The sequence below is a fragment of the Ptychodera flava genome, chromosome 15 (genome assembly GCF_041260155.1).
Source record: "Ptychodera flava strain L36383 chromosome 15, AS_Pfla_20210202, whole genome shotgun sequence".
In the NCBI taxonomy this organism is placed as follows: domain Eukaryota; kingdom Metazoa; phylum Hemichordata; class Enteropneusta; family Ptychoderidae; genus Ptychodera; species Ptychodera flava.
In genome coordinates, this window is record NC_091942.1 from 258,121 (window position 1) to 270,554 (window position 12,434).

At 36.0% G+C, this 12,434-nt stretch overlaps 1 protein-coding gene across 1 annotated transcript in view; it reads left to right on the forward strand.

The window, feature by feature from the left end:
- The first annotated feature begins 6,230 nt into the window (after positions 1-6,230).
- LOC139150802 (formin-like protein 3) overlaps positions 6,231-12,434 on the forward strand; it is a 28,888-nt gene continuing 22,684 nt past the window's right edge. Inside the window, exons 1-2 of the mRNA XM_070723193.1 lie at positions 6,231-6,762; positions 11,611-11,672. Of these exons, the coding sequence (XP_070579294.1) occupies positions 6,573-6,762; positions 11,611-11,672 (252 nt within the window). The 5' untranslated portion in view covers positions 6,231-6,572. The remainder of the gene's footprint in view (positions 6,763-11,610; positions 11,673-12,434) is intronic.

Sequence of the window (12,434 nt, forward strand, 5' to 3'; positions counted from 1 at the left end):
ATTAAGCAGTTTTAAAACTGCCTACCTGAAAGCTTATTGGGTATAATTTTTTGTGTTTGTAAGTTTTAGTTTTCTTGTTAAATTTGTTTTTGTTATCTAGTGTGATTGTGCATTTTTTTTTCCTCCTGTGTGCAGGTGGTGACTCCTGGCCACTTTTTTCTGTGCATTGTATTGTTCTAGCTTTGTTTGTCATGTTTCATGTTGTTCTGCTTTGTATCAGTTTGTATGTTCATTTGAGGGCCCTGGGGAAGATAAGCATCTTTACTGAAGCTTACCAGGCTACCCTCGTTAAACAAGGTTTAATAAAATAAAATAAAATAAGTCTAATGTCAAACCTCTAAGCTTAAACTTTCTTCAACATGATCGATCAAAACCGTATATCAACAGTTCCTCCGTCAAGACTCAAAAATCTACACGCGGCGAAATTTGGTGGGAGTGTTTAAAAACCTTGGTACATATGTAGGCTTATACCCTTCTAATACATCATCATCATTGCTATCACCATCATCATCATCAACAACAACAACAACAACAAAAACAACAACAAGGTCGTCGTCGTTTTCATCATTATCGCCGTCGTCTCGTCGTCGTCGTCGTTTTTATCATCTTCATGATAGTCCTTGTCATAAATTGTGTTCGTTCTCTAAGCCTATGTCAAACACACACTAACAAAGAGTGTGGTATGATACATTTCCGATGAAAGAACAACATGTTCAAAATGAACACCATCAAATAGTTAAATCCCAGTAAATTGAATTGAAGTGCAAACATAACTCTAACTGTAAACAGCTAACTGTAGGTAGCTACTGGAGAGGTCAGCAAACACCATAATTCCTCATAAATATAGCATGGTTCAGAAAGTCCTGTTCCCTAATGTTTTTCATATTTTGTACTTTTTCTTCAACGCTCATCGTGATAAAAAAATCTGTTCCGCTTTTCTGGTACAAGATTGATCTCTCAGAAATATGACTCTTACATGTGAATAAAAAGTGAAACTGATCATCTATTACATTACTATTACATTCCAGGCAAAGTTTTTCATTTAAAGGTAAATGAGGTTTACATTTCCAACCCATTTCAACATGCAAATTATGATCACTCAATCTATATATTTCTCAAATTTCTACGTAACCCGAAATCTGAAATATCTCTTAAATGTTTTTACAACCAAACTTCGTCTTAAACATTCTATAAGTGCACAATTACAATTTGTTACCACTTCCATTCTTCCTTGAATCATTGAAAAGGGTTCTCTTCCAGGTTTCTGAGTATTGATTTTCATACTCGTGTTTTAACTTCTTACATAACTGAGAATAAGAATTTACTCTAAATGCACTGAACACATGACTGTGATTGTAACTTCTCAGAACGTGATGGACAAATTTTGAACAGGGAGAACTAATATTGTATATTTTCTTTAAGTGAATTTTTCCTGGTAAATTATGTAATCAACACTAATATCTTATCACAGACATATTAAACTTTATTTTACAAGGAACCTGCCTAGCTCAGATGTAATGCCCTCAAAAGGGGTGTGTTTGCTTACTCCTAAAATAAACCTGAGATATGCTGGATATGATTATACAAAGACGTTCAAGGCAGTTGTCAACGCTTGTAATTTCGGTCCCCCATATTTCAGAACAATATGAAAGCATTGGGACAATCAAACAATCAAAAAGTTTTAAACACAGCTTCGGATTCAGTATTTTTTACACAATACAGATATTTTATGCTGAATAAAGCTTTTATTGCCTTATTTTTAAGATTAATCTAATTTTGTTTGAACTTTCCATTCGGTGTAAAAACAACACCTACATAGTGTACTGATTCACTGCTTCAATAACACTTTTGTCGATATAAAATTGCTGATTCCTTATGAAACGGTTACCTCTTTTAAATATCGTCGTTTTTGTCTTATTGATATTGATTGAAAGGCCCCATATTTTACTTTAAGCATGCAACTTATCTAAACAATTTCTTAGACCATCAGCTGATTTTGACATAAGTATCATCTGCATATAAAATGAAATTTAACTTCTGATCTCCGATTTCCATATGAGAATCAAAAGAACCATCCAACTAGTCTGGAAGATCATTTAGGAAAATATTAAACAATGTTGGTGACATATTGTAACCCTCTTTCATATCACATGAGGAGATAAACCCATCTGAAATACCACAAGACAGTTTAATTTTGTACTGAGTTTCATCATACATAGACTTAACAAATTGTAAAAGCTACCAGATATACCCAACCTCTGCATTTTTAAAAAGAGGCCTTTTCTCCAAACACAATCAAATGCTTTTCTGAAGTCTGCAAATGCCACATAAAGATTTTTTGATAAATTTTTCAATCTATTCGTGGAGGACATTTTATCTACAGCAGTCTTTAACAGAAAAACAGAGTCTGACATACGTCTGTTTTTTCGAAAACCAAACCGGAAAGGGGAAAAAAGATTATATTCCTCAAGATACTTGATAAGCCTCCTATTCATCACTGGTGTAAAACGTTTGAGAAACAACTTGAAAGAGCAATTGCTCTATAGTTATTCAGATCACACTTATCCCCCGATTTGTGAAGTGGAACTAATAAAGTGGATTTCCAAACTGCTGGCAAATTGCTGCTTTGTAAAATGTGATTAAATAACTTAAGAATGCAACTTATACAAAGACTATTTACTGACTTTAATCATTTCATTTATAATTAAGTCTTCTCCTGGCGCTTTATGATTTTTTAATTATTTTATAGCAAGCAATAACTCATTGTGTTTGATTGGCATATTAAGATACATATTCAATCTCTTTATTTTTTCAAGGTCATTTAATTCGTTTGAAATAACATTTTCATCGACAGTTGTCGATGAATTATAAAGTGACTTAAAATATTTTACCCAGCCCTTACAATGTATAGACCCATCTACAGATGCCCCTAATGTCGAACGTTGAAGATTTTTCAAAATATTCCAATACTCAGTTGAGTTATTATTGGTTGATGCTAACCTGTCAACTAAAAGATCTTCTATACTGTTTTTGTATTAAATTTCAGAAGTTTTCTATAGTTTTTCCTCAACTGAAATAATTAATATGCCTTCATAGCAATCTTTAGTTTTTTGCGTAAATTATTACAATCTTAGAAAAACCACTGATTTCTTTTCTTCTTTTTTCCAGGATTGCTGTACCTAATATTTATACTTTTTCTGGCTCCTTTAGAAAAATGTTAGTTAACGTGGTACCTGCTGAGTTTGTATAAACAAAGCCTTCATCATATTTCAAAAACTTATCAAAAGTATTTGTAAAATTTTGATCGCCCATCACACTACTGGAAGCATCAGCACCACTATTTTCCCAAACATATTTTGGCGGAAGCTTATTTGTAGGAGAATCGTGAACTACTCTGTAATTACAACTCAATGAAGTACTTATGGCACAATGATCAGACATGGCATTAATATCATGCACTTTAAAGTATTGAAAATTCTTATAATTTGACTTAGATGTGATACAATAATCAACAGTACTATAGGCCTATTCCATTGGATGACGATAGGTATGCTTTCCAGATAGGTATCCAACAGTTCTTCTATTAGCAATTAGCAGGTTGTTATTCAGACAAAGATCAATCAATTGTTTAACAAACCTATTACCTTTTGGTAGCGAGAAATCTTTAGAATTTCTTACTCTAAAATTATCAGATGTATAAAAATGGGGAACTTGAGTATATACTTTATCATCATTCTGGATAAAGTCTGTTAGAAATCCCACCCAACTGTCCACCTTGGCCGGGTAAGCCTCAAGATTCACGATTCATGACTCAAGATTCACGATTCATGATCTGCAGTTTAAGCTAGAAACAGATGCATTTCACTCCATTTTTTGCTCACGTGTTTACACATCTGAGCATATGTCGCAGCGATGTCTGTCTGTCTGTCTGTCTGTCTGTCTGTCTGTCCGTCTGTGTGTCTGTCTGTCTGTCTGTCTGTCTGTCTGTCTGTCTGTTGGTCCGATATCTCAAAAACGGCTCATCAGATCAGAATCAAATCTGGTACATATATTCAGTTAGCAAATGGCAAGAACTGATTAGTTTTTGGTGGGTGTGGCTTGCATACTTTTGCTCATTTGCATAATTAATGATTTCAGAAAAAACGGATATACATTAAAAACATCTACACACAATTTGCTACAAATGTTGATCACACCAAGATATATCAGCAGTGGGAACCATTAAGGGGTGACATGAAAGATAAATGCTAATTTGCATATTTAATGAACTTTCCTAACTAGGGATATATGTCTGATTTGACTCGATCAAAATTAACCAAACTTGGTATGTACATTAAAGATACTATGATTTAACATTATTGAAAGTCATTAAGCGTTTTAACTTCAGCCAATTCCTAATTTGCATATTTCATGAACTTTGTTAATTAGGGATATATATTTGAAATGACTGGACCAAAGTTGATGAAACTTGCTACATATATTGAAGCCACTATGATACAACATTTTTGAAAGTCATTAAGCATTTTTACTTCAGCCAATTCCTAATTTGCATATTTAATGAACTTTCCCAATTAGGGATATATATCTGAATTAACTTGATTGTAGTTGTTGAAACTTGCTATATACATCAAAGATACTGTGATATAACATTATTGAAAGTCAAAAGACATTTTACTTCAGCCAAAACTTAATTTGAATATTAAATGAATTTTCATAATTAGGGATATTTCTCTGAATTGACTTGATCAAAATTGATGAAATTTGCTATGTACGTTAAAGACTCTATAATACAACATTATTGAAAGTTATTAAGCATTTTCTCTTCAGCCAATTCCTAATTTGCATATTTAATGATCTTTCCTAATTAGAGATATATATCTGAATTGACTTGACCAAAGTTGACAAAATTTATCGCAGGGTACTACTTCATGTGTATAGAAGGCACCGTTGACATCCTAATGATGATTTATCATTGTATATGAATCGAAAAAGTCAATTAGAGTGAAAATGTATCTGTTTGTAGCTTAAACTGCAGAACATGAACGGTGAACCGTGAATCTTGAATCTTGAATTACGCTTACCCTCCTTGGCCATAGTATATTGTTGTAAATAGGAATGTCGATAGCGGTAGGAAATTGGATAATAAAGTTGTATGTAGTAATCGAAGTTTCATTTAGCATAATTGATTCATTATTGTCATTACCAGGTTTTAATAGTTTTGGGACGTTTATAATATAGCTGTGATTATCAAATTGCATAGGCCGGGGTGACGAGCCTTTGACGCCAATCAATCACCGTCGCTGAGTCACTGACCTTTGCATCGCCGTAGATGTCGTGCAACCACAATTATCTACGGTGTATGTGTGTGTCTGTGTGCGTGTGCGAGCGCCCCAGCCAGAATCCTGCAGGTCACTAGATTGTTATGGAAAGCGTAGCGCACACCACTGATAAACAACTTTCGCTCTCACTTCCTAGTTTTGGAGATCTGCCAGTGCCAGTAAACACTTGCTCATTCCGACAGTCTTTGTCAGTTGTTTAATCTAGTCGTGAAAAACTGAACCAAATGAAAATATGAGAAATTGGTGTCGATCCTCGACAAATGAGAACCTTGAGTGTTTTGCAGGTAACCGTACCCTGACGGTTGAATCAAATTTTATGCCACGTTTTCTTGTCACCTGCAGTATTGGCAAAGTCGATCGTTGTTGACACATACAGCATATCTTAAAAAGTAATACGACAAAAAATATTGTATTTATCGCTTTCTTTGCTGCTGCCGTTAAGTTATATCAGTCGGTTGGGCTTGCATTTCTCCCATCGAGTTGATGATTCCACTGCAATCTCTCTACCCTACATGTATGGCTCAACCACCAAACACTAATATCTCACCATCTATACCCTTCTATCGAATAACCTTATAAATTTGCCTTAATTCTATTCAAAATAACAAACCTCATACCCCATGTATTTTCATCCGTTCCGAATATAAGGAACTGTTAAATATCACAATCAATAAAAAGACTAAATGCAATTAAGTATGAAATTGTTAACGTGAGTGGTCTCTGTTTTCACTATCAGCGCCAGGTTGACGCTGTCGATATTGACGAAGGCTGTACTACAAATGCAACATGTTGCACGCGGAAGCTTTATGGGTTCATGTCATCACCATAACAACTGGCAATTGACCTGGTGATGTAAATATTTAATAAAAAAACTTGGTTGAAAAATAACCGATAACATCGTGTATATAACCACCGCGCAATTTTCCAAAGGTTATATGGAAATCAGACCGCAGGCAAGCAACCTAACACAGCTAGGTCTATCCGCTCGGAATTTTGATCGATCGTGCTGTGCTATTACAGTTTTGCCATATTGGGGAACAGAACCCTTTTCTGCCGTGTAAACGTCACCATCCACCTGAGTAGAGGTGTTGAAATCCTTTTGGACGGTCAGTACAAATGGGTGTCTTTTAATCAACAAATCTGCGAGTCTCGTCTATGTTAACTGATTTTTTTGAAACGTTTCTTATTATTATTTGAACGTGATCGCGCGATGGAACTTGACAACTTTTAAATATGGTGAAGGATAAGAAAACGACTGGATTCGACTCGACGCGGGAACTCGGAGCCGGCAGCGTCGGTCGACGTACCCGTATGGAGGCGGCCAGTTCCATGGCCATGGTTGAGTCTGCGTCGGTCAGCGCCTACACCGAATCCGAAGCAGGTACCGAGTACGACGAACTCGATGTTTTCAAAGACGGTTTTGGTAAGCCTACGCCTCTCGTTGTAAAAAAGTTGTTTTTCATTAACTATATAATTGAGCCTCGCCACGTAATAACGTGGAAAAGTGGAAGCCTGTTGTAGTGTACAAAGCTGTATGGTAAATATTATGATCCGCTCATCATTGATAGGCGTATCCTCAAATTCGCTATGTTTGACGTCAGTAGCTGAAAGAGTAATATCTAGAAATCGAATTTTCGGATGAAAGAAATCTCGAAATTGAAGGTCAGTATCCAGCCACAAGAAAGATGTGATAGAACGCCAATTAACATCGGACCTATAACCCGATCGTATACTTTACGTCATGGCTGGTCATGACGTGTGTAGCCATGATATGGCAATGGCAATTATCGCGTGCTACCAAAATGTACTTTAATGACTCATATTTTTACATGTAAATTGATCTATATGTAATCAAATGAAAATATGTGATTATAGGGACGTTTCTGTTGTGTAATTTTATCTCACCCTGTAGTCATCAGAAGACGAATCATAGAATTCTATCCGATATGAACGGTTTGTTTGGTTAAAATGACCAAACTTGTGTGTATCCCATAACGCGGATCCCGGAAGTAAAGGTTGGAAACCGCGGTGATTACCAGAAACGTCTTTTATTTGACCAAATAGATAGAATATAGATAGGTCTGTTCTAACTTTGGTCACAGTCGGAGGGACTGTGCTTTGGTACATACTAGAAAGTCAGCTAGTTTAACTGTGGCTTTACACCAAGATAGTAAAAGACAACACAACGTCTGCGATGGAGTGGTAGAGCTGCTATTCGCAGCTACCCCCGTTAGCCTAATGCCTTTAATTGCATACATATGGTAGCTTGACAAAATGACACCTAAAAGGAATCATACAGAGACACGCATACAGAGAAAATGTTATGGAGGCAAATCTCGAGGAGTTGGAAACTCCGACAGTAGTATAAACATTTATAAACGCATGATTTTCATCTTTTTCTTAATGGATTTACAAAATCTGATAAGGAATGCAATGGAATTCTATACTTCACAGGCAACCGGATTTCACACCCGTCGAAACACAATGCGACTTTAAAGGGCGTCAGAGAGGACTTTGAGACTCTCTGAGAATTTAATTGGTCGTGATTGCCATGTGTCATCGTGTTATCGATTCTACTATGTCGAATGTTGTCTAAGCTTTGTAAATTTGCTGTCATCTGCACGCCAAAAGAATTCATAAGCATTGGCGACCACTTGGGTGTATATACTGATCTATTCTTGACGATGATAGAACTGAGTGGTCCTTGTTAAATATTAGCCCGACAGGAGAAAACCTGTCGTAGACGAGATCATAAAATTTTTGGATCAAATTTAAAACACTGGCAAATTTTCGATACCATTCCGTAAGCTGAGAAACCATGGTATAAAAGAGAAATCAATACACCGACACTATACAAAGGTAAACTGGTTGTGTAGGAGAATTTACCATGTTACATGTTACAGAACCAGATCTCGAATTCCCAAATAATCAATTCCTGTACACATGCATCACATTTATTTGGAATAACATTTCTGCGTTTGTTTCCACATTTTTCTCCTTTATCCTCAGGAAGTTGACTAATTTGTTTTAAAATCCATAATCGACAAGAATGGATACGGACTGCGCGTTATTCCCGGAAGTACTAAAGTTCGGTATTAGTGGCCCCACCTTCTGCATACAATCTTGCCCCAGATGTCATTTACAGAGGTCAATATATAATTTATAGAGGGCAATGTGTCATTTATAGAAGGCAATGTTTTTGTTCAGATAAGTCAAATTTGAAAGCTTCGTTTTCATTTTAATAACTGTTTCGTTTTTGTTTTAATTAGACACCAAGAGACGTTCGTAATTTTAAATCATTTTTGGGGGCGGGGAAGCAATTCTTACGTATAGGTTTGTCCTTAACATACATGTTGTAATAGGATTTTTAAATATATTTAATGAAGCTCTGTTCCCGTTGCACATATTTATCAAATTTATTAAATATTGTCACTGTGTTCACAATTTCATCTGTTGTAGACAGCAATGAGTAGATAATAAATATGACAAAGAAAAGTAGCGTTGCTATATTATCATCACGAAAAGATGTAGAGAGCTTATTAAGACTGAAGCATTGATATTTCCTTTTAGCATCATAGAGCTCTAAAATATTCCTTTACACACGACTTCAAGATTGTACAAAGCAAAAACGTTTATTGTTGTCCATTACGCAATTATATAATATATTTATAAAAAGCGTTGAAGAAAACTATGATTAAAGTTCCATTAGCTGTATCTTCTGGCGATTTTTCCGTTAGTTTTGATTGAAATGAACACTGGCTCATGTTGAAAAGCCTGTCAAATAACAGAGAATCGCATATTATTCGGAAACATTACGTGCCCTACAACTAAATAACATGTGATTTTACGACGAAAATTTCATTTTTTGTCCGGACAGAAATACAAACTCTGTTGACACGCGGATTGCAACGTACGCATTCTTCTGCACCTGCGCGAGCCATTTACAGCAATTTCAAAATAAATATTCATTACTTATGCCCGGTACTTACGTCGTAGTCCATTGTCCGAGCACGTTGCGAAGCCAGATGTCTGGCAATCCAAGACGCAATGTTGTTTTGATCCCACAATAAACGTGAACTTGTACATATCACGTGATCGCGGCGTCACCATATCTGCGTTCTCCCCAGCACGCTGAGCATGCCAGACGTCAACAAACGAGCTCGGAAGGGCAGCACGTTTGAACAAAAATTAGCACTTTTATGTGGCTATAACACCACTAATCATGTTTGTTTCTTCGTAAAACAAAATTTTGCAACAAATATGAGCCTCCAACATGAATTTTCCGAGGTAAAAATGGTCAAAAGTTACAAATAATGGACCTTTAAGTAAGCATCTTTACGGGTATCTTTGTAAAGCAAAACATAATTTTCCACTTCATCTTGAAACAGCATCATGACACAAATTTTTTAATACATTTCTCAAAATAGCTTTAAAAATGACAATATTATATTGATATGTCCTTGTATTCCTACATTGCAAATGAACGTAATTGGCTAACACTGCATTATTGGCAGTCTTGTACCTCAAATCCTAGATTCTCTTACAGCCCTACGCTGGTTCCGCACTGTGGTATATTTATCAAAGTGTCAAAGTTCTAAGCATAGTGTGTAGCAAGCAAGGGGCTGTTAGAGAGTCAACTTAAACAATCCGATGTCAACGGCATCTCTACATCCGCAGCTAGCAACAAGAGAACCGCCATCACCAAGTCGCGAAACTCGGTCACTATTGGGCAAAGAGGCGAAGTTGCTATAAGATAACAATATCAACAGTAGAATACCCCATCCTCTATCGTTGTTCTAGCTTGCCTAGGGTACAGATCGACAACTGCAAATTGTTAACTGACCTTTTTATAGGATTTAAAGATTTACATTATGTGATTATTTGCGAGTTTATCGGATTTGTTTAAGAACTTCGGTCGTCATCAATTGTACATGTTTTGGCCGTCAGCAGTTTCTTCTCAGAGTCGGTACAAAATCGAAATCATGATGTTTACTCCTTCAGATGTCGGGGCAGTGCAGCTCTTGAAACCGAAAAGGATGTCGTACGCTCCCACTCTGACTCGGTCGGTTTTCGAACCAAGTGAAGTAATTTGTAGAGGAGTAGTTAATAGGATCACAAATACGAACGCAGCAAACATTTTTCAAGACATTAAAGTCGAACTTTTGAGAAACAAAATGTCTTTAACGTCGCAGCATGGATGTATTTTCGTGGGTCTTGCGCATGCTCAAGTGAATGCGCCTGGAGCACAGATTTCTCGGACACTAGAATTTCTACAATACTGGTCTGCTGGAATAAATTATCCTTTCACACTCCTGTTTTTGTGACAATCAAAACTGTTATTTTCTCTGTAGCGATTAAACAATATTTAACGGCCATTTCTACGTCAAATACCAAAAAATTGTGGCTAATTTCTTTCTCTAATTTCATACTTTGCGCCGTTGCCCTGATTTTATCCTTGATTATGAAAGAGAACAGTATAAAGAACGTTTGAAGTTTAAAACTGTTTCGAGTGAAGACATTCTTTATTCACTGAGTCGTAGTGCAAATGATTAATTCTTTCGTTCCTTGGTCTAATATTGTTGAGTTACAGTTGTGATTTTGCTGTGCAGTGCACAACAATTGAAAGAAAACAGATACTGTTTTGCTTTGCAGACTGTTCTTCTCATTGTTCCATTCAGTTAGTACACGGTCCTTTTGTGCAGAAACCGTGGGTAGTATTAACATCGCATTCTCGTTTTTCAAAGTTTTGCACCGGATAATGTCTCTCACGCACGAAAAATCATTCATCTTTTTGTGTTGTGGCGATATATTTCAGTTTGTCCATAAGTCATGTTGACTGATAAATTACTATAAACACCATTGGAACTTGTTTGGGATAATTGGATGGTGAAGTAATGTCGATTTAATCTACAGATGTTATCTCATCTGCTTTTCTATTTATATTACACACTTGTTTTTATGAGTAATTTGTGGTGTTGCAACATTCAGCTATATGGCACCTAACACTTTTGAGAAATTTGCAAAATATGAAAACCCAATTATCCCAAATTAGTTCCAATCGTGTTTATATGATAGAGGAAAAGTCAAAGGGCCAAATGAAGTCATTTTGAAATCGAGCACAACTATTCCTTTCGTTACCCGGAGACGGAACTTACATGCGATTGACAGGAAGTAACTCATCGACAAATTCCACTGATTTACATTTAGTGTGTTTGTGACTTACCTTTACCCTTATTTATGTAGTAAACTGTTTATCTGTTTAATTTTACAGGAAACAACGCGATACCGTTGCCTGGCGAAGCCACTATTAATAGGAGATTTGAAAAATACTTGGTAAGTTCTTCATTACACTAAATATCTGTTGTCTCTCAAAGCTTTATATCTTTCTGTCTATCATTTGTTGATCTGACAGTCCCCTCGTCTAGCTGTACATTCATCTCGCACTTTGTTTCGTATGCTGTATAATACACAGCGATCATTTCGAATTTGATATTGTGTAATTACGTCGAATGTGCATCCAATCTTTGTCACTCGGCACAGTACTCTTCAACAAACTGGAGAAAGCAGACAATGAAAAAATATTTGTCGTTTGTCTCTCAATTTATATGTATATGTACAATGTTAGTTGTGGATATGGCTATCCTTGACATCAATGGTTTACAGTAGGTTATCTCTCATCAAGACAGACCCGGTACTTAACGTCTCATCGTAGCAGTAAAGAGTCAACATAATCATTCAAATACCTACGTCACAAAAAATAAAATACAAACTCTTGATTAGCTGTAAACTTTGACAATATTTTTATATTTGTGTTGATGAATAGAGCGCATTTCAACATGTGTTTGGGAGTAAAATGATAAGTGGCATTTTACAAACGGAACAAATTTAATACTGGACAACGGCTGAGTACCAAACAGCAAATATAGCTTTAACGCAAATGTCTCGGATATCTAAACTTATCATCATGTACTGGGCATGGGTATCTGTAACTGTGTAGTCAGCACAATTGCTACTCATATGACATACTGCAATATATTCATATATTTGTCAACCCCTGTTTATTTCTCCTGCACTTTATTCAAACACATTAGTCCA